At 61.8% G+C, this 27512-nt stretch overlaps 2 protein-coding genes across 2 annotated transcripts; both read left to right on the top strand.

Moving 5' to 3' along the window:
• Positions 1-1801: 1801 nt before the first annotated feature.
• On the top strand, positions 1802-7267 carry SHC2 (SHC adaptor protein 2). The gene is made up of 12 exons (XM_032093015.1): positions 1802-2331; positions 2786-2856; positions 3242-3302; positions 3474-3593; positions 3688-3741; positions 3939-3990; positions 4161-4287; positions 4431-4611; positions 4695-4761; positions 4851-5015; positions 5245-5546; positions 5726-7267. The coding sequence occupies exons 1-12, from the start codon at positions 1861-1863 to the stop codon at positions 5852-5854; spliced, it is 1800 nt and encodes a 599-aa protein (XP_031948906.1). The 5' UTR covers positions 1802-1860; the 3' UTR covers positions 5855-7267.
• Positions 7268-9203: 1936 nt separating this feature from the next.
• Positions 9204-13235, top strand: C2CD4C (C2 calcium dependent domain containing 4C). The gene is made up of 2 exons (XM_032093051.1): positions 9204-9238; positions 9570-13235. Exon 2 carries the CDS (start codon positions 9589-9591, stop codon positions 10849-10851), a length of 1263 nt encoding a protein of 420 aa, XP_031948942.1. The 5' UTR covers positions 9204-9238; positions 9570-9588; the 3' UTR covers positions 10852-13235.
• Positions 13236-27512: the final 14277 nt, after the last annotated feature.

Raw genomic sequence — 27512 nt, 5'->3', positions numbered from 1 at the left:
GACCTGAGGAGCCCGGAGGGGTCTCACCGTGGGGCAGCGAGAGGCTGTCAGGGCTCCTGCCCATCCGCAGAGCGCTAGAGGCTGCGATCCAGCCTTTGTCCACGGAGGTTTTCCCTTAAGTAACGATTAAACCCGAAGGAAATCCCCTCAGGCAACTCCACCTGAAAGATGAAAGTAATCCCCCGACTTCCCGGGACTTGTGTGGGAGTGGAGAGCAGCTCCACCTCCCCAGGGCTGCTGCACCGTGCCCGGCTGTGCTGTCCCCAGGCCACGGCGTGCCCGCGGTCCCCAGAGTGCTCAGCACGCTGCATGCCGTTGAGCAAAACGCCCGTAACCTCCGCAGGGACACGGTGCCTTCTCTCGGCTGACCCTCAGCCACCCAGGCTGGGCAGGCACCTGAATCTCCCCTGAGCCCTCCTGGAGCCGCTTATAAGAGCATGGAGAAGCCTGATTTGTTCCAGTGCTCTGCAGCAGCTTAAAAACAAAACCAAGGAGAGATATGAGAGAGCAGAGAAGCGGTTCTCAGCATGGCAACAGCGGATGTAATTCTATTACCTTGATTTATTGATCGCACTTAGAGCAATTACTGGCTGTCACCCCATCACCTGCCAGGGAGCAGGAGACAGTGAGGAGGAAAGACAAAGGCAGCTGCATCGTCCAGGGCATGGCCGGCCCCCGGGGAGGCTCCGGTTTTGTTTGTGCCGGTCGCTGCGAGGGTGGGGGATGTTGGACCGAAGAGCGACCCAAGGAAGCTCCTCGGGAAGCTGAAGCCAAGCGCTAAAAGGAGCCTGTGATGCTGCGGGGATGGAGCCCCAATATTAAGACCACTTTGGGGATGCAGGGCTGGGGAGAGGTGAGGGTCCCCGGGGCTCCAGCACAGCAGAGCTGCTGTGGGTACGCTCTGGGCTTCCTTGCCCTTCTGGGCCCAGCCAGTCTGGGGTCGTCTGAACCGCTCGAAAAACGCCGCAGCCCCGGGGCAGGAGCAAGGGCGAATAGCTCGATTGAGGTCAGGAAGTCCCTTTAAGGGTTTTGTGGGGTTTTTTTTCCCCCCTGCTTGCTGCAGTTACAGGCAGAAAAACAAGAAAATGTTTGTGTTTTTTACTGCCTAAGCCCTCCAGGCAGATATAAAAAAGCGGGAGTCCGATCTGGCTTTGGAGGCAGATCAAATCAGAGCGAAAGAGACCAGTGGGCTGGGAGGCACAGAAGTAGGGCAGCCCGCTTGTGCAGCGAAGCCTGGCCAAGCCCTCCCCCGCCTCCCCGGCCAGCCCTGGGCTTCTGCAGCGCTTCCCCGGAATGCAGAGGTGGAAAGAGCAGAAAATGTCCCTGTTGTGGGCGAGGGCAGCGCCGGGGGCTGCTGGCCGCTTTCGTTCCAGCTAATGCAGACCTCGAGCGGGCGACAGCCCGTACCTCGGCCCTGTGGCTCTGGGAGGGGCCGTCGCCCTCCCCTGCCTGCTACCCCCAGCCCCTCACTCCCAACGCTTGCGGCAAAACTGGAAACTCGCAGGGCCGGCGCCAGCCCCGCGGGCTTTGGCGCGGTCGCAGGCCGTGGCCAGGGGGTTTGAAGCAGGACGGAGGGCAGAGCGTGGGTGGCTCCGGCCCCATAGGCCGTGTTCGCGAAGGCAGCCCAGGCGTGGGGTGGATGCTGCTGTGCGCGGGGATGCTCAGGTGGGCGGGGATGCTGGGCGGGACGGGGATGCTCTGGCGGCCGCGGGTCCGGCACGGCGGGGGGGCCGGGGGCGGGGGATGCGGGGGCGGGCGGCGGAGCGCTCGCACCATGACATCAGCGCGGCGCGGCCCCGGGGGAGCGGGCGGGGGGTGGGAGCCGGCGCGGCGGCAGCGGAGCGGAGCGCGGCCCCGGGCATGCTCCCGGAGCCCAAGTATGACCGCTTCCGCGACGAGCCGCTGACCGCCCCCATGCCGTCGCCGGCCCCCGCGCCGTGCCCCGCTGCGGGCGAGGAGCCCGAGCACGGCACCACCTTCTGCGCGCTGCTGCCGCGGATGCCGCAGTGGAAGTTCCCCGGCTCCAGCGGCTTCCTCGGCCGCGGCCCCGCCGGCGCCGCCCGGGACGCCCCCGCCGCGGCGGAGTCTCCCTCGGGGCTGGCCGCGGTCCTGGGCGCCTGCGAGCCTCTCTGCGCCGCGCCCTGCGCGCTGCCGGGTGGCGGGCGGGCGCGGGGGGCGGCGGGGCGGGCGCGGGGGGCGGCGGCGCCGGCGGGGGCCCGGCCCGGCGGGGACGAGTGGAGCCGCAAGGGCAGCTTCATCCGCAAACCGGCGCAGGGCTGGCTGCACCCCGATGAGCGGGTGCTGGGGCCGGGCGTCTCCTACATTGTCCGGGTAAGTCCCGCCGGAGTCCGGCGACGCGGGAGGGCGCGGACACCCCGGCCCCAGGCGTGTGCGGGGCTCGGCGGGTCCGGCCGCTCCTCCCGACGGCTGCGGGCAGAGCCCTCGCTCGAATCCTCACCACCCCCACCCCCCCCCACGGCTGGCCCGGAGCAGCCGCCCCTGGCACATGAAGCTTCCGTGATGGGGTTGGGGGCCAGGGGCTTGCTGGGCCGGGGAGCCCACCTCGGGACTCCAGCGTAGTCGGCCCCTACGAGGCATCACAAGCTGTAGCACACAAATGAGTTTGTGGGGTCTGGGCATGTGATGGGGCGTTTTGGCGTGGGGGGCGAAAGCTGCTGTGTGATCTCTGGAGCTGGTGTGAAAGGCCCTTCTCCCTGACACCCGGCCTCCCCTCTCCATTGCCTGCCCTGTTCTGCCGCCTGCTCTGACCACCTTCCCCCCGCAGTACATGGGGTGCATTGAGGTGCTGCGCTCCATGAGGTCCCTTGACTTCAACACCCGGACACAGGTCACCAGGTACGGCCTTGCAGTCCCACTCTGTCACATCCCATTACCACCAGAAGCCCCCGGTGGTCCTGGGTGCTCCCCCTTCCCAGGGCCCTGTGGAGAGAGGGGAACACGGGTCAGGGGGAGCCGTGCCCTACAGGACCCACCCTGCACGCAGGGACATGGACGAAGGGCACTGCTGCAGATCAATGGGTGGAAAGAGGAGAAGGGAGGTGGCCCCAGCTGGGATTACGTACCACGGGCCGTGACGTGGGGCAGTGCTGCGGGGAGGCTGCGGCTCCCAGGGCTGTGGGGGCTCGTGCCTCCAGACCCCACAGAGCAATGCTGGGGGGAAGGCAGCTGGGAAAGGAGGGGGTTCTGGAGCAGCGACCAGGCCAGGGTCTGTCCATTGCAGGGAAGCCATCAACAGACTGTACGAGGCAGTGCCAGGTGTGAAGGGCGTCTGGAAGAAGAAGGTGAGTTTCCGCTCAGCTTGTCTGTCCCTGAGGCTGTGGGACAGGGCACTAGGGGTGCCTGTCGAGTTTGTGGGCCTAGGGCTGCTTGGGGCACCCACCCCTTTCCTCGTTCACCCCAGGAAGCCTGGTCCTGGTGATCTTCGTCACCCCCACTGTCTTTTCCCCTGTCAGGCTCCCAACAAAGCCCTATTCTCCATCCTGGGCAAGAGCAACCTGCACTTCGCTGGCATGAGCATCGCTGTCAACATCTCCGTTGATGGGCTGAACCTCATGATCCCCACTACACGCCAGGTGAGAGTGCTTCTGGGCACGCAGTCCTGCCCCTGCCAGCCTGCAAGCCGGTGGCTCCTTTGCTAATGCCCCCCCGGCCACATTCTCCACACAGATCATTGCCAACCACCACATGCAGTCTATCTCCTTCGCCTCCGGTGGGGACATGGTGAGTCACACACGCCCTGGTCCTGCAGGGTGGTGGGGACAGGGATTGCCTGTCCTATGGCTGAGCCGAGCACTGGGTGGCCTGGCCTGGGTCAGGACGTGGGGCTGGGGCCGAGCTGTCCCCTCACCCTGGCACCTCCAGCCCTGCGCCCGACACAGCAGCAGGACGTGGGTGCTGATGTCCCCCTCTGTCTGCAGGATACCACGGACTATGTCGCCTATGTGGCCAAGGACCCCATCAACCAGAGAGGTGACACCGTCCTCCACGCCTGGGAGCTCGGTGGAGGGGGATGCACTGGCGGGGTGAAGGCTGGAGGATGAGACCCCTCGTGGGGTGCACGAGGGGTGGCTCAGGGTGGTCCTGGTGCGGTGATGGGAGTGTGAGAGGAACACTCAAACCGTCCGTCTGTCTGTCCACAGCCTGCCACATCCTGGAGTGCTGCGAGGGGCTGGCGCAGAGCGTCATCAGCACGGTGGGACAGGCCTTTGAGCTGCGCTTCAAGCAGTACCTACACAGCCCCCCCAAGGTGGTGGTACCCCCGGAGAGGTAGGGGGGCGGGGGGCCCTGCTGCACCCCCTGTCCCGGGCATATCCCCTGGCTGGGGATGGCTTTGGGAGCCCCTGTCACTGCCGGTGTGGGGACAGTCTGAGCCAGGCAGCGTGTCCCCAGCTCACCCATCCCTGCTGCAGGGCGCTGGGTGCAGAGGAGTCGGCCTGGGGGGAGGATGAGGAGGCAGCAGAGCACGACTACTACAACAGCATCCCAGGGAAGGAGCCTCCCCCAGGGGGGCTGATTGACTCCCGGCTCCGCCACAGCACAGCCCTCGGCCATGTCCGCACTCAGCCCTCCACCTCTGTCCCCCCCCGCCAGGTGAGCCCCTCAGAGCCACTGCTGGCCTTGCTGTGGTGGTCCCAGGCAGGGCCCCCCAAAGCTCTTACTGTCTCCTTTCCCAGGGCGGGTTAGCAGCCAGACGAGACCCGAGCAGCCAGCTGGGGCCACCCTGGGACCTGGAGAGCCAGGGTGGGTACTGCTGTGGGGGTAGCCATGAGCTGGGGGGGGTCCCTGTGACTCTGCCCAGTCCTGGCCAGCGGTGATGGCCGTCCTCGCAGGCCAGCCCTGCGACGGGTACCTGCAGGCGGATGGCCACACCCTGGGGCCACGGGACTACGAGGAGCACATGTACGTGAACACGCAGAGCCTGGACACCTGGGAGCCGGAGCTGGTGGCTCATGGGGTGGCAGAGGAGAGTCCCAAAAAGGACCTCTTTGACATGAGTAAGCCACTGCACTGGGGGAGCTGGTGCAGATCCTGCTGTGGAGCGGTCAAGCTGTGCCAGCAGCTGTCTGTGGTCACCTGCCACAGCTCCAGAGGTGCTGGCACTGGCCGAGCCCACAGCAGTGCCCTGCAGTGTGCTGGGGACCATGAGCTGGGGTCTGTCCTCACCACAGCCCAGCCCTGCCTTGTGCCCTGGGGGTAACACCCCGCACCCCCTGGATCCCACAGGGCCATTCGAGGATGCCCTGAAGCTCCACGAGTGCATTGCAGGGGGTGGCACCAGTGCCCCCATCGAGGACCAGTGGCCGAGCCCCCCCACGCGGAAGGCCCCCATTGCCCCCACGGAGGAGCAGCTCCGGCGGGAGCCCTGGTACCACGGGAAGATGAGCCGGCGGGATGCCGAGAGGCTCCTGCAGATGGACGGGGACTTCCTGGTGCGGGACAGCCTCACCAACCCGGGGCAGTACGTGCTGACCGGCATGCACAGCGGGCAGCCCAAGCACCTGCTGCTGGTGGATCCCGAGGGAGTGGTGAGGGCAGGGCACAGGGCCGAGGGCAGGGCCTGGGGTGGGCGATGGGGACTGGGGTAGGGGTAGGGTGCGGGGTGGGCGATGGGGGACACAGGTGTGGGCAGGCACAGGGTGTTGCAACTGGGTGCTGTGTGAGAGGCAGCTCTCCTGAGTTGGGGACCGCTGTGCCCCGGCCCCAGGTGAGGACCAAGGACGTGCTGTTTGAGAGCATCAGCCACCTCATCAGCCACCACCGGCAGAATGAGCAGCCCATTGTGGCGGCAGAGAGCGAGCTGCACCTACGCCAGGTCGTACAGAGGAAGCAGTGATGCCAGGGGGTACGTGAGTCCCCGACCTGCTTCCCTGGCTCTGGACTCACCCTAGGGCAAAACTGGGGTCCCTTTGTGCTCCCCTTCTCCAGTTGTGCCTGGCCTCTGAGGTCTGGGGTCAGGCTCCCCATTTTCTTCCCCAGCAAGGTCTTGCGGTCCCTGGCCCTGTAAGTCCTCCCTGGCTGCTGCCTACCTCCATCATCTGCACAGGGCCCCTTGCCCAGCTGGACACAAAGATGTTTAATTCCACACGTGCAGGTGAAATGCTGTTGGGGTGGGAACTGCTCGGTGGCCTCAGCAGGAGGGATGGAGCCTGAAGCCGTCTCAGGCAGGGCTGCCCCTGCTTGCCCCAGCACTGGAATGGGGGCTGGTGGACATCGCTGTAGCCCCAGGCTTGGCTCTGCCTGTGGGGCCAGACACAACCATCTCTTGGAGGCTGGTGCTGTTGGACATTCCTGTCGGGGACATCCCTTTTCAGCTGGATTCTCCCCAGGCATGGCTGCCACATGATGTTCCCTGTGGCCCCAAGCCCCTGCAGCCCTCCCCAGGCCAGGGCCAGGACGGAGCTGTGGGAAGGTGCAGGACAGGGCTGAGCTGCTGGCACTGCCTCATGAGGTGTCCCATAGCCCGTGGGGACTCCCTGGCCGGCTCGGGACATTGGCAGGTTTTTATGGCACACACAGCCCCTTTTCCCTGCCCCGTGTCTGGTGCTGGGCATGGGTTTGTGGTTTGGAATACATTTCTAATTAAACCTGGAAATGAGCGAGGAACACAGGTGGTTCATGCCACCCCTGGGCATGGTGCTGGGACAGGTCTCCATCACCACCAGTTCCTGCCTGGTCACACCTTGGCTGACCCATCCTGCCCAGTCACATTTGTCTCTGCCCCTCTGGGTCACCCTGTCCTCCATGGATCACCCAGTGTTCCCCTGGCTTCAGAATGGCCTTTGGCACCCAGGGCTGGTCCTGCACGGCCTCTTGTCTAACCTGGCAGCTCCCTGCCCTGCTGGCTCCTGCTGCTGGCTCTCCTCCTGCCTCCACCTGGAACAGCACATGGCCACCCACCCCTGGGCCTCCTGGGGTGGCTCTGAGTGGCACAAGCCAAGCTGTGACCCTCTAGTGAATGTGGCAGCCAGCAGAGCCAGAGCCCTGGGTGGGCCTGGCTGTGGCTCCTTTGTTACAGGTGAGCAGCAGCCAGTTGTGGGGGGTCCAGCACCAGTCCTGGCCTGTCCTGGCCCTGCTCTGTGTGCCCAGTGCTGCTGCCAGCACCCACGTCGGGGAGTGAGGTCACCCCAGCACCCTCAGCCACTCATTGGGGATGGCCTCTGCCAGACAAGGCGTCCAGGCCGGCCAGTGCTGGCTGAGCCAATGAATAAAATAAAGCCCTAAATAAAGCCCAGTAATGAATGCGTAATTTTCCATTGATAGCTGGATTCCGCGGGGACATGGTGCTTCCATCTCAGCTGCTATTTTTTGTCATGGAGTGATGCGTCTGCAAAGATAATTTCACTGTTCCCTCAATAGAGAGGCAGGAAAAGGCAGTGAGGGCCCTGACTTTGTTCTTTTGCTGCTGGAGAACCAAGCCCGTGTGGTACACCCGCTGGTGGTGCCTGGCGCTGCAGCCGCGGGGATGCTGCCCTGAAGGGATGAAGGGCTGGCAGGGGGGATGTTTTAGGGGTTTAACCACTTTGGTTGAAGCTAGTGTGTGGTGCCAGTGGGTGCAGGGGGCTCTGTGTCCCAACCCAGGCCCGGGTTGAGGGGGCACTGCTGCTTCTTCAGCCCCCGATGGGAAGGCTGAGGTGTTTTGGAAAGGTTTGGAAGCCACAGAAGAGCAACTGCAGAGGACGTGGCCTCCTTGCTCTCCCAAGGCCTTGGGGATCTCGCTGACCACCCATCCCTCCACCTCTCTCAAACGTGCTGGCAACAGACACTCCCGGTTTGGTTGCACAAACCCTTTCCCATAGCAGGTCTCTCTCCTTCCCAGCTTCCAGCAGGTGGTAGCACACTGTCTGCTCCACCGGCTGTGTCCCTAGCTTTGCCAGCCCCTGCCAGCGTCCCCAGCCCTGCCAGTCCGTAGCCAGGCAGCTCCCAGCACCCTTCTCCCCTCCGTGCCCTGCAGGCACCGGCCTCGAGCCGCGCAGACAGAGCTGGCCCGGCCCCAGCGCTCTTTGTTATCTCAAGGGAACTCAACCATTTCTGCACCTTGTTTACCCGCAGTTTCGCAGGGTGGAGGAAAAGCAAACATCGGCCTTTTGTTCACCAGCTTCCCCTTCCGTGAGCCTCGTACTCCTCCCCCGGGCTCCATCTGCGCTCTTCTCCCTGCGGGACCCGGCTCAGCACCCTGCAGTGCAGAGCCCACGGTCCAGACAGGACACCCCCGTCCCCCTCCCCACTGCTGTCCCTGAGACATCCTAGCCCTCGGTCTGCTTCGGCACGGCCGGACGCCTCTTTTTACCAGCTCCAAGTGCGAATGCAGAGGGGGCCGAGGCGTCCCGCAGCAGCCCCCGCAGAAGGCGCTCACCACCCCAGGCTCTTCTTCCTGGCCATCATTCCCAGCCCTGCACTGCTGAGGAATGATGGTGCTTCCCGGCAGCCTGACGGCATCCACAGGGCAGCAGCCAGGAAGGAACAGCCTCTTGACCCTTTTGTGCCACTGTCCCTCTCGATGCATCCCTGTCCCCAAGGCCGTAGGTCCCCGCGGGACCGGGGCTGGGCCCGATCACTCGGTTGAGTCTCCCGACCCCCTGTACCACCGGGGCTTACACTGATGCTCCGTGAACCCTCCTGACGTTTCGCCCCGGTGTCCCCAGCCACCACCGCATCCCTCCAGGGACTGGACGGTTGTGTGACATGGGGGTGTGTGACACGTGGCACTGCCCCCTCCAGCTCCTCCAGTGCGATATTAAACCACTCAATGAGGCAACCCCTCAGCCCCGAGCCGCTGCTGGCTTCATTCAGTGCTTTGAGATCAAGAGCTGGGAGTGGAGAGCGGCTGCTCCCAGCGGGGAACGATCGAGCTGCGGACTGGGGGCACCGGGGGCGGGGAGTTGCAACGGGGCTGCCGCCATCCCGATTCCATTCCCGGCCCCAACATAGACCCGATGCTTCCGTGGGCAGACGGCCGGGTGTCCCGGGGTCGAGTTCCCGCACCTCCCGAGCATCAGCACCCCGGGGCCTCACGGTCTCAGTCCCGGTCCTGGTCCCGCTCGGTCCGGGTCCCTGTCCCGGTTCCGGTTCAGCCAAGCGGGCGCGCAGAATGTGGGGGCGCCTCACTCGGAGGATTACGGCGGCGGCGCGGATGAGGAGCGGAGCCTCCGCTGCCGTATAAAAGCGCGTCCGCGCCCGCCCCGCCCGGGCTGCGGTGGCGGCGGCGGCTCCGCTCCAGGTGCGGCGGCTCCGGGCAACGTCCCGCTCGCGGCGGCGCCGGTCGGTCGGTCCGTCGGTCCAGGCGTCGCGTCGCGTCGCGTCGCGTCTGCCCCGTCCCCTGGGTCCCCGACCCCCGCTCCGCGCGGCCGGTTCCTTCGCGCTCCTCCCCGGGCTGGCGGGTCCCCGTGTTCCTCGGCGCGGCCACTTCCCTCCCGTCCTTGTCCTGTCCCCCCGGCCTGCCGGGTCCGGGTCTCTCGGTGCCGCTGGTCGCTCCCGGGGCTTCCGGCTTCGTCCTGCCTCTGCAGGTGCCCGGCCCCCGGTGATAGCGTTGCCCCTCGGGTCTCTTCCAGCCCCGCACCCGGCATCAACATGTGGCTCCTGGAGCGGCTGCGCGGGGTGGCGGAGAACGGCGGGTCCCGGGGCGCGGGGACAGAGGAGTCCTCGCGGGGGTCCCGCTACAGCAACGTCCTCACCCCCGACAAGATCCCCGACTTTTTCATCCCGCCCAAGCTGAGCGCGGCACCCGCCGAGGCTGAGGGCTCCGAGGTCCCCGCAGCGGCTGCTCTGGGAGCCTCAGTGTCAGAACAGGACCTGGCCGGACGCAAGCCCCCGCGCAGCCCCCGCCCGTCCAGCCGGTCCCGGACTCGGACCCGGACCACCGGGCGGCACATCATCCAGATCGAGACCGCTGAGGACTGGACCGAGGGGAGCTGCGGCACCAACGTGGACCCGCAGGCACAGACGGCCATGTCGCTGCCCTACGTGCCCAAGGCGCAGACCTCCTATGGCTTCGCCACGCTGATGGAGAGCCCCCACACGCGGCGCAAAGAGTCACTCTTCCACAGCGAGCACAGCAGCCTCTGCCCCTCGCCCGTCACCTCGCCCAGCGCCCAGCGCAAAGCCAAGCTCAACGGCGAGAGCGGCCGCCGGACACCCGCTGACCTCGGCGCAGCCCTGATGCACCCCGGCCGCTACTTCAGCGGCGGTGAGAGCGACACGTGCTCCTCAGCCGAGTCCTCACCCTTCGGCTCCCCGCTGCTTTCCCGCTCCGTCTCCCTGCTGAAGCTCTTCAGCCAGGAGAGCCAGTCCAAGGTCATCAAGCTGAAGCACTCGGTGGCCCGCAACAGCTCGCTGTCCACCGACGACAGCTCGGCTGACACCAGCCCCAGTGCCCAGCGCCGCGCCAGGAGCGCCCCGGCCGGGACGCAGCCTCCCACCGCCCTGCTGCCCCTGGACCTGCCCCCGGGCCGTGACCGGGAGCACAGCCTGCGGCTGAGCCGGGGCGGGAGCCTGCGCCTGGCTGCCGAGTACGACCCCTCCAACGCCCGGCTGCGTGTGCGCCTTGTCTCCGCCGAGGACCTCTACGATGCCCTCGTCGACCTGCGCAGCATCAACTGCTGCGTCTCGCTGTGCCTCAACCCTGGGAAGCTGCAGAAGCAGCGCAGCACCATTGTCAAGAACAGCCGCAACCCCGTCTTCAACGAGGACTTCTTCTTCGATGGGCTGGGCCCCGGCCACGCCAGGAAGATGTCCCTGAAGCTCAAGGTGGTCAACAAGGGCAGCAGCCTTAAGCGGGACACGCTGCTGGGCGAGAAGGAGCTGCCACTCACCGCCCTCCTGTCCTGCCTGTAGGTACCTGCTACCAGCCCCGGAGGGAGCCCTCCCACCTGTGGGGCCGGGGCGAGGCAGGGAGGCCGGCTCTGTCCCCCAGCCCCGCTGGAGGAGGGTTTGGAAGGGCCCCCTGAGGAGGGCCGGGGTCGTGGCAGAGCATGGGGGTCCCCAGGAATGGCGCTGCTGTGGGGCTCTGCCAGCACCAGCTGGCAGCCACAGCCCCTCTGCCCCTGCTCCCTCCCTGCTCCTGCCCCGGGGCTGCATCTCCTGGAGCCCAGCAGAAAGTGGGGAGCCTCCAGCCCATTCCTCACCAGGAAGGATGGAAGCACCTGTTGGATTCTTCCCTCCCTGTGCCTGTGGTCTCCAGCTGCCACCAAGCAGGCTGGAGGTGGGTAAATCTCTGTAGCACACTCACGGCCACCTCTCAAAGCTGAAGCTCCTGCAGTCAGGTGAGAGCTTTAATTTAAAAGACAAGTTTCTAGTCTTGGAAACTGCAAAGAAAATACTGCAGAGGTGACCTGCGAGTGGGCCAAGGGCGGTCACCCTGGGGGATGAGTCAGGTTTGTGGCTTTTGAGCCTTTCCTGGACTCCTCCCAGCCCTGCAGGGCTGCACAAGTGCACGAGTTGGCTTGGTCTGACACCTGCAGCCTCCTGGGGTGCCCTCCCTGCCCACCCCAGCACTGTCCCCCACTGCTGACCCCCAGTGGGAAACTGCTCACAAAGCGTCGGGGGCTTTGGTTTGCCCCAATCCGGGAGGCTGCCTGTGCCTTTCCCCTGCCCACGGGAGGGAGATGCCCTGGGCACATGGATGGTCCCAGGCAGTGTCCCAGCAGATGTGTTTCCTGACAAAAGCTGAGGTGACAGGAGTGGCCCTCCCTGAGTGCTGGGGCCATCCCAGGTGAGGATGGGCAGGGGGGCAGGCTGAGGCTCCACAACCCTCCACCCTCCCTTGCCTGAGGGCTCAGGATCTTTCAAGCAGCTGCACCCACTGGGCAGGAGAGATGTGTCCTGTGGGGCCACCAAGCTCCTGTGCCCAGCGGGATCTGGCTACCCGAAGTGACTGGCCTGGCTCTCAGTTTCCCCTTGGGGAAGGAGCGAGGTGCTCCCAACCCTTCCCATCCCACCCTGTCATCCCGGCTGACTGGCTGGGGACAGCGGGAGTGGGGAGGATGCCGGCCGGGGCATTTCTGCGGGTGGATAAAACACGCTGCGTTGTTGTTTGGTGTGGTGTCACCCATTGTGTCGGGCTCTGCATGTTTCTGTGCAGGGAGCAGGATTTGCAGCGCTCCCGTCCCCGCCTGCTGCAGCACGCGTGGACACACATGCACACATGTGTCCCCTCTGTGTTAACCTCTGTGGTGGCAGTCGATGTTCCTTCCTTGTCCTTTTGCAGCAGATGGCAGATCTCAGTGTTGGCTATTTATATCCGAGGCTGATCTTTCGCAGCGTTTTACTTCTGTCTGTAAATACGTTTCAGGTACGCAAGGCACCGTTCTGATCGCGCCGTGTTTGCATGTCGGGGGGATTCGGGGTGATTGTGGCTGTTTGTCGAGCTTGTGGTTGAAATCAAATCACGCAGGACATAAGGAGCTGACGTGTCCATCCTTCGCAGGGAGTTTCCCACCTGAGGCTTCCCTGCGCTCCCCCAGGAGCCAACACGAGGGATGGTCCCCAGCCCCCAAGTGCCCAGGCCCATCCTGGGGGCAGATGGGGGCTCTGGGGAGTGGGGGATAGGGAGAGGTGCCACATCCCTGGTGTGGGGTGAACATCCTGCTCCTGAGGAGGGCTGGGGCAGGAAGAGGACCCTTCTCAGCTGGCTGCTGCCTGACAGCCCCTGCACACCCCACCGGCACCCTGTGCTCCCTGGGGTGCTGCGCCTGCCAGGGGCTGGGGTGGGCGGGACAGGCTGCAAGAAGAGAGGGAATGGGAGCTGGGACAAAGACTTTGGTGCTCTGAGAGGTTTGAGAGGTGACACATCCCCCGCAGCAGAGCCGTGTGCCTTCGGGTTTGGGGGAGGATGATGCTGAGAGCAGAACCCCGGGCTCCTCCTTGGGTTGAGGCTGACCCCAGAGGGAGAGCCAGCGGCCTGGGGGCTCTTGTCCTGCCCCACCCCAGCCCATCCCAGGTCTGTCTCGCTGGAGTCGGGTGTGTGGCCATGCAGTGAGCCCCAGGATGAGCTGCTATGAGCCCTGCTCTGCTCTGGGCCAGTGGTGTGGGAGCCGGGGCTGTAGCTTGGATGGGTCTCTCCGCTGCTGGAGCTATTTTTTATTGTTCCTGCTTTGATATTTCTGTGGCTGGATTTACTGATGTGTTTTTTGAGTGAAAAATATATTAATACCTGAATGGAATGTTTGTTTACAGATCATTTCCTCTTTCTAGTGCAATAAAGTCATTTCTAAAACAGATGCAGGTGTGGCCCTGGCTCCTGATTTCCCCAAGATATTTCCCAGCATTATTCTTGACAGCTCCCTGTGTGGGGGAGCAAAGCTGGAACCTCAGCACTGGCCAGACACAGGGCAGCACTGCTCTTCTGGGTGCTGCTCCGCTTTCCAAACAGCCTCCCAGGAGCACAAGGTACTTCTGAAGCTCTTTCCCTGGTGCTGCCTACCAGCCGTGGGGTGAGGTGGGAGAGAATCTCCTGGGGAGAGGTGGGTACACGGGGAAAGGGGCTGCTCCTGCTTCAGAGGGGACCCAGGGCTGTGCTGAGCCAGGGCATTGCCTGCTCACAGCCAGGGCTGAGGTGAGGGAGAGCCGCTCCCACACTCTGTGGGTCTTCTTCCTCCTCCTCACCTGCTCCCCCAGCCTGACCCCTGCAGTTCTTCTCAGCACTGCTGGTGATGAAGAGAACGGTGATGAGTTTGCTCTCCCCACTCCCAGCCCCCCCTGCCCAGCTGTCAGCACTCAGGTTGCTTTCTTCTCTCCCCACCTGCCACTTCCAAATCTATTTCTAGCCAGATGCTGCTGAAGAAAAGAGGAGTGTTTGCCTGTTACCTAAATGCCATTTTTCTAATTTCCACAATTCTGGTAATTTGTCATTTTTGGTAGCTATAGAGGCTGGGTGGGAACAGATCTGTTCTCTCACCTCTGGCCCCCACAGGGGTGGTGAAAGCAGCTTGGTAGGTGCTAATAATTTAAGTCGTGCTTTTTCTAGAGGTCCAAAGCTGCAGCAGTTAGTAACAAAATGAGGCTGATTAAGTTAGTCTGAACCAGAGTGGATGGGGTCAGCCCAAGCACACAAAAATCCCTGGAAAGTGTTCAGCATTCAAAGCGCAGGAAGCAGGCAGAGGGGTGGAGAAGGGCATCTTGTGGGGGAAGATTTAACTCTGAATTTGTAATTGAGTCACCGTGGGAAGGAAATGCGTCTGCCTCACTGGACCTGGGAGGGCTTGGTCATGCTGAGAGGAGCACCTGAAGTGGGAGCTGCCGGTGGGGAGGAGGGTGATACATCCCCACTCCACAACGCAGACCCTCGGGTCAGGGGATGCCCAGTTAAAACGCAGCCAGGTGAGATCCTGAGCCCAAGGGCGGCTCTGCCCATCGCTGTGCACACCAAGTGGTGTCTGAGCCCTGAGAGATTTCCCCTGCACTGGGATTCCTCTCTCCAGGGGTCCCGAGGCTGCCGCAGCTCTGGTGCACACTTGGGCGGCTCGATCTGTGCAGGAAACTGAGGGCAGAGCAGGGGAGGTGGCTGGATGTGGAGGAGCCCTGATCTCCGGAGTGAGGGAGTGAGGCTCACCTGGGCGAGAGGCACACACAGGCCTCGGCTATTTTTAGCCCTGTGTTCCCGCAGCGCAAGGACTCAACTTCTGAGAAAATTGCCTGGAGCTCATTTAGCCGTGGCGTGATGGCTGGCGAGGGAGGGAAAGGGCAAATTAGGGGTTCAATCTCATCCAGAGAGCGTTCGGCAGGGCCAAGGCTCCCGGGAGGGTTCCACAGTGAGGTCAGAGGGGCTGCCCCTGCTGGGGGACACCCTGTCCCTGCCCCACCCTCCAGCCAGGCTGGGGGTCCCGGTGCCGGCTTCTGTCCTTGGCACCACTCAGGGGTCCTTGGCAGTTTTGGCTGAGCAGGGCTGCAATGGCTGCTTCTCCTCTCTGGATTTCTGGGTGCTGTTGGGGCTGGGGGAGCCTCTCGTGCTCCCGCGGGCAGCCCCAGCCCAGCCATTTCCCTCCCCCCACCCCCAGCTCCGGCTGCCGATTTACCGTTTCGGTCAGAAAAGCATCTTCCCGTTGCCTGGCAACGCTCGGCCGGTGGCGGGGGGGCTCCACGCGGGGAAGGGGGTGGCCCTGGGGGTCCTGCGCCGGAGCCAGCCGGGTGCCCGTGGCGACTCGGCCACCCGGTTCTGGGCACCTGAGCCGGGCCGGCGGGTACGGACCGGGAGTGCAGAGGTGCGGGGAGGGCGCTGGGAAGCGGCGGCCGCGATCCGGGCAGTGCCGGCTGCAGGGAGCGTCGGCCTCCCTCGGCACCGCGCTCCAGCGCTTTATTGCAAGCATTTGTCTTCCATGGCAGCGTGTCTGCCTTAAAGGGGAGAGGAGAGACTCCCACTGTTACCGGGAGGAAAACAGAACTTAATTGAATCCCACAGACGCATCAGGCGAGAAAGTCACACCAGTGGAGAGTGACACCCCGGCGTTCCTCCCCCGGCACTCAGCAGTCTGTGCTCCTCCAGGGGACACGGAAACCCCCGGGCTGGGGTCCCAGGAGCCCTCCAGGAGCAGAGATGAGCTCCAGCTCCTTGTCGGCTCGATGGCACTCGGCTGAAATGCAGCACCGTGGCAGCAGCTGCCAGGGTGTACCTGGCGCCGGTGGTGCTGCCCAGCGCTGTCAGCCCCAGCACACGCTCCCTCTGTTCTGCTTTTCCATTTGCACTTTGCTCTCCTGCTTTGAGGCTGGCAATCCAACAGGGAGCTGGGCCCAGGTCTTGCCTCCATAGCCAGGAAAAGGCAACCAGCAAATGGGAAGCACTGCTTTGGACTCCCACTTCCCATTAATTCAAGCCCCTGGATCCAGCCTTGACTCGGGGCTGGGGCCAGGGTGGGCGTACAGAACACGAGGAGCTGCAGTGGGAGAGTGCAGGGAACATGCAAGGGTGGGTGAGGGTGAGAGCAGCAGCTGCCTTGCAAGGTGGAGGATCTTTCCTGCCTCTCCTCACCCTTTCCAGTGACCTGCTCCTCGCTAGGTGCCTGGTGGACTTTGAAATGCTGCCTTTAAAATGTTTGCAAAATTCCCGATGCATCAAGAAGGCCCAGGTGGGAGGGGGAAAATGGCATAAATAAGCAGACAGGAGGATTTGTTAAACACCAGCAGCTGCTGGCAAACACTTTAATATCACTGCAGCCGGGTGCTGGTTGATACGGCCTTTGGGGCCATGGGCTGGTACCAGCACAGGGGAGCTGTGGCTGAGCCCAGGGTGGCTGTGGGGCACAGGTGTCCTGCTGTGGTGGAGGGCACCTGGCTGTACCCGCTGCAGGGCAGGCCTGGGAGATATTCCAGGTGCAGACCTCTCCTTCTCCCCCTGCTTCCCACCCAGACCTCACCTCTTGGGTAAGGGGACGTGTCCATCTCCATCCCCACAGAGTTTTGGGGTTGTGTTAACCCCCCTGCCCGTGCTGTGGCCATTCTTCTGCGTGGGCAGTGGCGGGAGCGGGGCTCCAGCCCGGCGTGGGACCGCGTCTGCCTGGCAGAGGCACAGGCGGACACGCCGTGGGAGCCGGGCTGGCATTGCCATGGCAATGGAGATAACAACGGCAGCTGCCAGGCGGAGAGCAGGAAGGGCAAGGAGCTCCAGCAATGCCGCGGCCACACTTGTGACATCCCCTGTCCGAGCCCTGTGATGGCCTGGACAGCAGTGAGCACGTCTTTGCTGCGGTGAAACCCTTGGCACCCTTCACACCTGTGGCAGAGCCAGAAATTGCACTGAGAAATACATAAAAACATAAAATCAAACCCTCCAACCTGTCCACTGCAAGGTTATAATCAATTCCCATTTTCACTTCCATCCAATTTCCCTCCTGATACGGCTCCTGACCCAGACCAATTGTCGTATGTGTCTGTAATTGCTAATCTTATCAAGCAGTCGGTGTGAAGTGAGAACACTGCAATTAGCAGGGGCAAGAGCCACAGGTGAGCCGCTGCTTGGCGAGTGTTTGTTTCACCTGTGCCAGGGGAGGATGTGTACTGGCTCCAGTGCTCGCCGGGTCTGTCCCTTGGCCAGTCTGGACAGGATGGGATCCTCAAGGTGACCAAGGCCACAGCTGTGCCCAAGCCACTGAGCGCCAGGAGCTCCATAGTCCTGCTGGCAGCCTCTGCCGGGGTGGAGATCACCTTTCCCAGCCCCGCATCACCATGGCGCTGCAAGGACTCTGGCAAAGAGTCCTTAAACAGCCCCAAACCCTCCCAGAGGGCTCAGACAAACAAGGCATAAACCCGCTGGAGATCCTGCTCTGAGCTGCCGGGTGGGAACTGACGCGCTTTTTTGCGGACAATCTGTTCCCTCCCACTGCCGCTGGCTACCTGCCCACCCCACCTCCCGGCAGAGGCGTCGGGTGGCGAGAGCGGGTCTGGCCACCGGGACAATTCCGTGGAAGCCCCCAGGTGCCACAGGGCCAGGCTGGGCTGAGTGGGCAGTGCTGGCAGACCCCGGGACCAGCCATGGCTGCAGAAGAGCAGCAAGCCGGGAGCAGAGAGCAGCCATCCACCCTCGCAGACCTTCCTGCAGATCAAGCAGGTGACCTTCAGCTGGCACAGATGGGGCTCACAGGCTTGTCTGGAAGCGGCCAAACGCGTCGTGGTTTTTCCCAGTGCGGGGAGTTTAGGGGTGCCTCGGGCACCGCTGGCACCAAACATCCCTGAGGTGCAGGGAGGGCGCTCAGACAGCCCCGAGCTGCGCTCCGGGGCGCCGGGAGAGCATCGCAGCGCCGGGCACCCCGGCGATGGCACACGGCAGGGGGTGGCAGGGTCCCCACCCTCGCCGCAGCTGTGGCGTCCGTGGCGTGGTGTTGCACGGGCGCCTACCAAAATCTCTCGCTTCGCCACCCCCAGCCGTCTGTCGCTGCTGACACTCACCGACAGGAATAAACTCCAACACCTACCATATGCTTTGCTACTTCTGCTGCCCGCGTTCACTTGTTACTATCTATTTTCAAAGCTGGGGGTGCTTCTGCGTGGGGCGGCTGTTGGGCCAGGCCCCAGCAGTGGGGAGACGAGCTACGATGGGGTGCTGGTGTTTCTGGCACAGATCATCAGTGCAGGGGATCTCGCTCTGGTGGGCTCAGCCCTGCTCCGTGGGCAACTCCTGCTCCCCAGCACTTCCCACATGGGCACCAGCTCTGGTGCTCGGCTGTGCCGGCTGCTGTGGCAGTGGCTTGCGTGCTGGTGGAGCCGGCTGTTCCTGCCCTGCCTAGGGGCTCAGCACGCTGGGGGTGTGACCTTTCCACAGCAGCACCCAGCCCTGCCGTGCTGTGCCCAGGCACTGCCCGCTGGCTCACCGGCCACTGTCACGGCTCGCCGGGCACAGACAATGCTCCCGCTTAGGTGGTGCCCTGAGCCCGTGTCCCGGGCTCCATCCAGCCCCAAGCGGGATGGGGGCCCCAGCACCACTCGCGCCTGGCCAGGAGCGGGTCGCCGATGGCCAGACTGTTCCCTGAGTTGTTCCCTGGCACAGGGACGTGAGCCAGCAGGATGGCTCCAGGTTCCAGGCGTGGGAGCCGCATCCTCAGGACTGTGGGGTGCAGTGAGCAGCGGTCAGCGTGTCCCTCTGGCCGTGGGGACTGGAGGATCCTGTGCAGGGATGGGCACAGCCTTCCCCTGGCAGGAAGGAGATTAATCTCAGTGTAGAGGCACCGTGAGCTGTGTCTCTTCCCCCCTCCGAGCTGCTCTGTGGGTTTATGATTCTCACAGCCAGGAAAATTCATCTTCCTTCAAGAGTGGATGCATCTCGGCTCATCCTCCAGGTGCCAGAGCTGGTGATGCTGTCAGTAAACGACAGGAAGATCTTTACAGCAGAGCTCGGCTGGGCTCAGCCTGCGCCTGTCCTGCCTCCTCGCACTGTCACCACTCCCCGGGGCCGCGCAGGGGACAGGCGGCTGTGCGTGAGCAAAGCTCAGCGACGGCTGCCGGCTTCCCCGGGGCATCCCGCGTCCCGCCCCGAGTTTTAATTGCACCATGCCGCTTTGATTCCTGGCTTTAATTGCAGCCTAACGAGGCCCGGGCAGCAGGAAAGGAAAACATCAAGCTTAAAGGGAAACAAATCGGGAGAGAAAAGAACATTTACTGGTGACTAATAGGTCCGTGGCTCGGCGTGTGTGTTTGCCTGCCACGGTGCGGGACGTTGCCAGGAGGAGGAGAGGGGATTTCTTCCTACTTGGCAAGCTCAGCCGCACAGTGCAGTGCAAGGAGAGAGGATTTTTTCCTGGGCCTGTGCCGTTTCTGTGTTATTTTTAACGCCCGTTGCACAAAAGCTGAAACCCACCCTGAGCTCCGGGTAAACAGAGAAGATTTTGCCTGCTTTCACAGGCGGGATCCGGGCTAAATAATCCGGCGGTGACAGATAGGCACGTTCACACACTGCACTGGTCGCAACAGAGAAGATTGAGAGTGATTTGGTGAGAGGAAAGGATGAGAGTTTCTGATGCTGGCACCCAGAGCCCCGCAGCAGCCGCCACTCTCACCAAGTGCCACCAGGCCGGGTGAGGATGGGGCCGGGTGGAGAGATTGTGGTGCTGGGAGTCCCTGAACACGAGCCCAGGGGACGGGGACAGGGATGAGGACATGTCAGCATAGCTCAGTGATGTCCCTGATGCTCACCCTGCTCAGCACCATCCTGCTCCTCTCCCTCAGCCTCTGGGGTGGCCCCACAGGCATTTGTGTGGCTCCAGCACGGCTGCCTGGCCTGTTCCCCCCACGCCAGCCAGAGCTGGGATCTCATTAGTGAGCTCTTGGACTTTGAGCATCTTGGAAAACAGCGCTTGCTAATAAGAGAAAAAGAATGACAGCAAACAAGCCCAGCCACGGGAACATGGCCTTTTCATCCAGCATTTTTTATTCCCCCACATTCTCCCCCCTTCCCTTCTTCGTCAATGGATTGAAGTCACTGTAATAAAATTATTAAATATAAAAAAAAAGCTGTAGCCCCCACCTCGATGCGGCAACCATGGAAACTGGATCAAGGGGACACCTGTACATTTCCATTCCGGGCTCCTGCTTGCTGAATATACAGAGGAGCACTAATTAAAACGGCAGTGGGAATGGCAGGCGGAGGGAAGCAGCTGGCCCTGGGAGGGGGCTGTGTGGTTGGGAGGCACTGCTGGTGCAGGGGTGGGCCCTGCCAGGTGTCCAGTGAGCCTTAAAAACCACCTGATGCTTCCAGCTCCCTCCAGGCCCTGGATGTGGAGCGGGTGCTCGCTGGACTCCAAACACTGTGCTAACAAGGTGACCCCAGCCCTCATGCAGCCCTGAGTAGCGAGGGGCCCTGGGGACCCCATCCCAGCCCCAGGGACAATGCTCAGCAGGGCAGGGCAGAGCAGGGCCTCGGTGATTTTATGCTTTTAACCGTTTCAGCGGGAGGAAGCTCCTTGATCTGGCACGTGAGCACCCAGGAGGAAAAGGCTGTGTTTAACCTGCAGGTTTATTTTTACTGACAGCAAATGGCAGCGCCTGGAACATTCCCCTCTTTGGAGTTAATTTTTACTGAAGCTCAGTTTTAGTCATTGTTGACTAAATCTGACTCCTCCACGTTTATCCCATGGAAAAGCTCCTGCAGCTCAACCCTCAGGATTTCAGGATTTCAGTGGCCCCAGGGCTGGTGCCATATGCCCTCTCCTGCCAGCCCACAGGACTGACGGATGGGGGGAAAGCTTTTCCTTTCATCAGAGCAGGCGTCAGGCCGTCCTCTTCCCGCCAGAGGTGAGCAGAGCGCTGAAACCCTCTGATTGCCGACGGACGGTCTCAAATCACTCCCCGAGTGTCCTTCCCAGCCAGAGCCCAAAGCGGGGCTGGCTCCCGCTGCGTGGCCATCAGTCCCAGGGGCTCACACCACAGGATGGCTGGGGCTGGGGCGAGGGCTCTCTGGTTGCTTTGCTGGGCTATTTTCCCAGCAGGCTGCTCATTTTCTCTGGCTGAGCTGTGGAGGTGACAGGGTGTGCTGAGCAGGTGACGATCCTCTTCCTCGGCCCCTCTCCACCCATCAGGACATCCTGGTCTGGCACAGGAACACTCCGTGCAGGGAGTCTGCGCTGCCCCAGCGCCACAGCCGGGCTCTGGCTCTGCAGGCACAGCCGAAGGTACCGCGCCAGCCGAACCAGCAGCTCCTACCAAACCATTGTCCCGTGGGGCTCTGGCAAAGGGGCTCGACTTGGGCAGAGAGCGCAGGCAAGCAGCTCAACTTTGGGGAGAAGAAAATTCCTCGTTTCCATGGGAACCGGAGGAGGAAAGTTTCTGGGGCTGCGGTTGGGATTCTGCCAGCCAGGCGAGGCAGCGGGACCCCGAGCCAGCCGCCTCCCCACTCTGCTCTCGGGGGAAGGCTGGCATCCAGCTGCCAGCCCCACTGCCTGTGCCTCCATAGGTGCCCCCGAGATGAGGGGTGCGTCGGGACTCCTCGTCCTCCCCTTCGGAGCTGTGTCAGATGTGATCTGACATTTAGCTCTCAGCTCTGCGAGGAGATGCAGCGATAACTCTAATCTGCTTTTCTCCTCCTCATGCTCTCCCTGGAGGCAAAAGCTGCGGCTGGGAGAGCAGGGGGGCTCTGGCAGCTCGGCACAACAGCACCACAGCTCTGTACAGGGGGTCTGGCGGGTCCCGAGGATCCGGAGGTGTCCCGGCAGCACCACGCCCTCCTCACCCATGTCCTCCCATCAGGCAGCAGCAGCTGGCAGGACCTGAATGCCAGGGGCTGGAGCTCCTTGGGGACGTCCCAAAGGCTGCAAGGACAGAGGCACGGCAGCATCCTGGGCATGGCCAACAGCCCCCCAACCCAGGTGGCTGTGGCCCCTGCCGCTCTGCCCACTGGGCCCTGCCACACCGCCACACCTGTCACCCGTCTGAAGCCGGGCGTCAGAGCCACCCTGGCCCGTGTCTCTCTTTCCTGGCGTCTCAGCTCCAATCAGAGAGGCCCCTATTAATTTTTTCCACTTAGCAGCTCATGTCAGTGTCAAGTCGGCAGCGTGAGCAGCAGGAGGGAGCCGGAGCGGAGGGGAGACAGAGTGTTGGGATCAAACCAGTAATGAGACACACAGGGGGCTGAGCCTGACTCCACAGCTGCCCCGGGGTGGGAAGGAGTCCCTGAAAAGCAAAACCATCTCAGCATCCCTCCCTGGGCTGTCAGGTCCTGTGGTCCAAGTCACAGACCAGGTTTGGTGGGGACTCGAGGCACCTTTGGGAGCTCCTGCAGCTGCAGGCAGAGGCCGATCCCCAGAACCCACAGCAAGGGCCAACCCTCACCACTTGGCCTCTACCCGGGGCAGCACCACCCTCCCCCTGCTGCGGGGTGAATCCAGCACAACCGAGACCCCTGAGACACCCGCCCCAGCCCTTGGAGATTGCCCGGAGCAGGGGGTTAATGATGCATCCAGATGCAGCTGACCTTTCCACCTTCCCACCTTTCAGCTTCACCTGCAACTCCCTTTTCCCTGCCATTATCCGCATGGATGCCTGTGGATTTCATTTCCATATTCATGGTGTTTTAATGACCCCGTAATATCTTTATGTTCTGCAATTAAATGTGGAATCTTTTTTTTTTTTCCTTCTGCAGATTAGCATCTGCAAAGGATCATTTGTGGCATTTGAGCAGAGGAAGGGAAGCCTGTTCTGGAGGGAGACGGGGTTAATTATACTTCAGAGCACAGCAGGCTCCACCGTCAAATATCCTTCTTCCAGTGGGACAAGCGAGGGTGAGGAGGGAGCAGCTCTGGGCTGCTTTACAGTCAGATGGCTGGGCCACCCCTGGGGCAGCTCCTGTGGGTGTTGGAGTGGCTTTAAGTCGTGCAAGCACACACAAGGCACACGTGCACACGTGTGGACGCACATGGCTCCAAATCTGCGTCGGGATCCCTGTCACGGGCTGCAAACCAGCACTGAACTGCTCTGGTGTCACCCCAGTGCAGGCAGGGGCTGGTGCAGCTGGGGCAGCCAGGCTGTCATCAGAGTCCTGGTGAGGCCATTAGAGCTCCTATCGCTCCATCTCCATCCCCGAGGCTAATGGACATCTCTGCCGCTGCACCACCCCCTCCCTGGCACTGTAATTGGGTTTCAGTCCTGCAAGATGGATGGGGCTGGGCTGAGAGTGGAGCAGGGAAGAACAGGAGGGGTCAGAGGCAGCTCTGAGTAGGACAGAACACCCTTGCCCTCCATCCACCTCCTGCCCCTCTCCTCGGCCACCAGCCCCAGACCTTGTCCGAGGCATCTCTCATGGCCTTGCAGGGTGGCTGGGGACAGCCAGGTCCTAACAGCCCGCAGGAGCCCGGGGGAGCAGAGCTGGAGTGGTGTCCAGGGGGTCTCAGCTCCTCCCTGATGGGTCATGGTGACCACAGGCAGCCCCAGCATGCTCCGTGCCTCCCACACAATCTCCCCCCTCCTTCTCCCCTGGTCCTTTTGAAGCTGCAGCTGTGAACAACATGTTTGTGAGTGTCAGGCCCAGGAGTGGCGTGTTTGGCACATTGAATAAAGATGGGGACAAAAAATGCCTCCTCCTGTGGCTGTTTGATGTGAAGGGCAGCACTGAATTCATTAGGAATGCTGCCAGGCACCACCAGAGCCTCTCTCAGTGTCCAGGCAGAGCAGCACAGGCTGGTGCCCTGTGAAGGTGCCACCCTGTGCAGTGGCACACGCAAGCACACGGTCACGCTCTGGCCATGCCAAAGCACCTGTGTGTGCACAGGGCTGGAAGGGAGGGCATCATCCCCATTTCAGGTGCCGTCCTAGCCCACACAACCCTCCAAACTCTGCTGCCACAGGGTTGCAGCTGTGGTGGACACGGTGCCTGCACAATCCCACCTTTATCCAGCCCACAACGCTCCCCTCTCCCCCTGGGTGATCCAGGGGAAGAGGGGGACTGGATGCAAGCTCCATGTCAGGACACGGGGCTGCAAGGAGGGGTGTGGGATGGCCAGGCTGCTCCCTCCCAGTCCTGCCGCTGCCTCCCGCTGCTCCAGAAGGATGCAGAGTTTTATCATCATCCTGTGAGGCTGACAGGCACCAGAATTAATGAGTTCCTCATCATCGCTCTCTCATTTAGCTCCCTCCCTCGGGGTTACACACCCGCAGCCCCCAGGCAGGGAGGGAGGCGGGGTTGTTTGCAGGGGTGAGTGTGCAGGACACGTGCACAGGTAAACAAACACACCTGTGTGCCCGGCCAAGGGCTGCTGGGGACAGGCCCAAGGCTGGAGGGGGTCAAGCTGCCCAGTCAGGTGAATGAGGGGCTCCTGGGATGCCCTGAGCCATGAGGACATGGGGATCCTTCCCCAGCACAGGGGCATGGGGACCCAAGTCCAGGCACAGCTGGCCTCCACACATCCCTCATCAAGCATCTGCTATTAATTACTGACGCCAGCAAGAAACACTTGCCCTCAGCATATATTTCAAATGCAGGAGCTTCACCAGCTGCAGGATGGATCCCATGGAAGCCAAGGAGCTATGGGGAAGCAGCAGGTCAGGGGGACACTGCACCACCTGACAGCGAGCAGCCGTTGCGTCCCTCGGCAGCAGAGGCTTTGTGTGGCTTTGCTGTCCCCTGGGCTGTACCTCTGGCTGTCACCACTCAGCAGAGCAGGCGAGGAAAAAGACGTTCCTGTCCTCTCGGCGCTGGCCTTTTTGGAACGTTGACATCCTGAAAGGATTTGCCATCCCAGGAGTGGTTTATTTGGGCAGCTGTGCTGGAGCAAAGGCTGTGAAACTGCAAACCCTCGGCGTGCCTACTTGAACTGCTGTCAAACCACATCTTCCTGCCTGTATCCTATAGTGCCAGCTGGGATTTCAGCACATGGGATGGCAGCCTGGCCGTTATCTGACTTGCAGGACTCATCCCGAGTGTGCAAGCCCAAGCCTGGACTGAATTTACATCTGTAGATACTGCACCCATTTTTGTGAGCCCCGCAGAGACCGTGATATGGTAAGTATTTTGATTGTAAATAAATTAGATTTGTGGGTTGTGACGACTTGAAGTGGAAGGAGGAAGCGAAGGAGGCAGGTTGGGAGAACAGGAGAAGGGAACTACATAGCCATGATGCTCACCTTGACCCAGCCATGCTATCACCTGTCCTTACTGCCTCAGAAAACCTGGAAAAGGCCACTGGAAGCTGTGTTGGGCAGCTGACAGCCACGGCAGATCCTTAGACCAGCAGAGTTCAGAAGTATAAACACTCGTCTGAAAGCCTACACGGGTGCGGTGTTTGCGAGTAGCAGAGCTCCATCTAGCCCTGGTGAGAACTGATGCTTCTCTAAAGCCTTATTCACAGCTGTTTTGTTAAGCCTTGGAGCTGTTCTGTCTCTCAGCAGCCTCAGACGACCGGAAACCCTGAGTTTTTTATAGTCCGAGCTTGTCTGTGCCCTCCTTGGCATCGAGCTCACCCTGCACCCACGGCAGGACACAGCCCCACACAAACCTCCCAGGCAGGGGTCAGTCCTTTACCAATACTGATGCAATTTTTTTCCTATCAGCACTGCTTTTTTAACCCACGTGAACTTTTTTCCTATCTACAATCTCTTGTGGCTAAACACCCCAGGGCTGAGCTGCACCAAACAAAAAGAATTTGTCATTTGTCTCAGGGCTGCAAAGTTTTCCCAAGAAGCAGAACTGTTTACCAGGCACAGGTGGAGGAGAGAAAGGAGGGCGGGATGTAAGGACACCCTGGTTTTGCAGGCAGATCAACCCCAGATCCAGCCAAAGCCACTTCACCCATCTGGGATTTGTTGTCTCTGTCCACAGAGCAGCAATTGTACCAGAGCTGCTGTGGGAGTGTCCTGACTAATCACTCGCAAACACCTGGAGAGCCTGAACCACTCAGTATTCCACTGCCCTTCGGGCTTTTTTAATTGCCTTTGAAAATCTCAGAATACTGGATGCAGGCACTAAAATCTCTGATTTAGGATGATGGCTTCAGTGCCAGGGATGGGCGATGTGCTGCCTTCAGAGCCTGGTGGGGTTGCAGGATGTGTGTCTGGTCATTCTGAGGACAGAAATCAGTGTCCTGGGCAATGGAGGTGTCTCCTGACAGGTGTTTCACTGCTCCCTCGGGGAAGTGCAGCTGCTCAAAGAGACTCAGCCTGGCAGTTGTCACTGCGAGCATTAAATGGAGCAGCAGAAGCCAGCAGGGACAGGGCTCCAAGACAGACCCTCAATAACAAGTGGAGCTCTCCCCAGACCTTAACCCAAAGCCCCAGGCCTTGAGCCAAACCTCAGGCCTTGACTCAAACCCCCCACCTTTCTGTTTTTGTGGCGACAGAACACCCGGATGCACTGCTGGGAGCAAGGCAGAAAGCAGCAGATTTTGCAGTTTTTCTGAAGCTGGAGATGAGGTTACTCTTTTTTATTGAACAAACAGCATCTGCAAACTGTTAGTCCTTTGAGAAGAGCCAAACAGCTCCCAGCAAGGGAACAAAGGGCTGGTCAAGTGCTCTGGTTCTCAGCTCGAGGGCCACTACCACTTCAGAAGCACTTGATAACACTTTGCTTCCTGAGCTCAGAAGTGTGAGCAAAACCCAGCATGGAACCAACTACCAGGGTGGAGAGGCTGCTCACAGAGACTGAGCACGAGGCCTCTGTGGGCACATCCAGAGGTAGAGCTGGGCACAGGAACTGGCATGAGCTGGATGATGACCCACGGGACCTGTCAAATGGTGAAATCTGGTGGCAAATGTCCCTGTGCACCCTGTCACTGCACACCCCAAGGGAAGGGCTGCCCTGGTGGCTCAGCCAGGAGTCCTTGAGGGACTGGGGGGTCCCCGAGAAGACGGAGGGGAGCCTGGCAGGGCCATTTGCTGCAGGAATCCCTGGAGATGGGGTCCTTCGTTGCGCTGGAGGATTGTTCTCTGGAAGCATGTGGTCATCATCAGTTAAATAGAGTTGAAAAGACCCATCAGGCAGCTTCCACAAGTACATCTCTGGGGTTCCTGAAGCACGGCCACAGCAAGGAACAATGAGATAGTGTCTACACCCCAGTCCTTGCGAGGCACAGGCCACCCCTGGGCTCCAACCCTTCTTTCCCTCTTCTGTGAACTCTAAATGAGATGCGGTGACTTTTTATCAAGGGAGTGCTCATTGAGGTCCCCTGAAATTTTTTTTTCCTGAAGATTCAAGCTTTGTGATCCATGAAGAAGGCTGGGGTTGCGAGCACGGTTTTTCCTGTGACCTGTGTGGTCCCCGGTGCGTCCCTGTGGTCTGGAGGAGCTGGGGACCGTCCTTGGGCCTTTACACCCGCCTGTCCCGGCCGGTGGCCCGAGGGACCCGGCACACGGGTGCGGGACCGGCCCCGCGCTGCCCGGGCCGCCGCGCTCGGGGGATTTATTTCCTTGAGGGGCTCTGCGGGGCCGGAGCCGCGCGGCCTCACAGCTGCGGTTCCGAGGCGGCTCCGGCAGCGACCGAACGGCCCGGCCGGTACTCGGAGAATGCTGCTGCGGGCACCGGCAGCCCCCACTCCCCTCCCTCCGTGCCGCTCCCCGGGACCGTTTCCGGGCGGTACTGGCGGAGCACGACA

The sequence above is a fragment of the Corvus moneduloides genome, chromosome 28 (assembly GCF_009650955.1).
Source record: "Corvus moneduloides isolate bCorMon1 chromosome 28, bCorMon1.pri, whole genome shotgun sequence".
NCBI classification, from domain to species: domain Eukaryota; kingdom Metazoa; phylum Chordata; class Aves; order Passeriformes; family Corvidae; genus Corvus; species Corvus moneduloides.
Note: the sequence above shows the minus strand (reverse complement) of the source record. Positions and strands in the feature narration are given on the sequence as shown.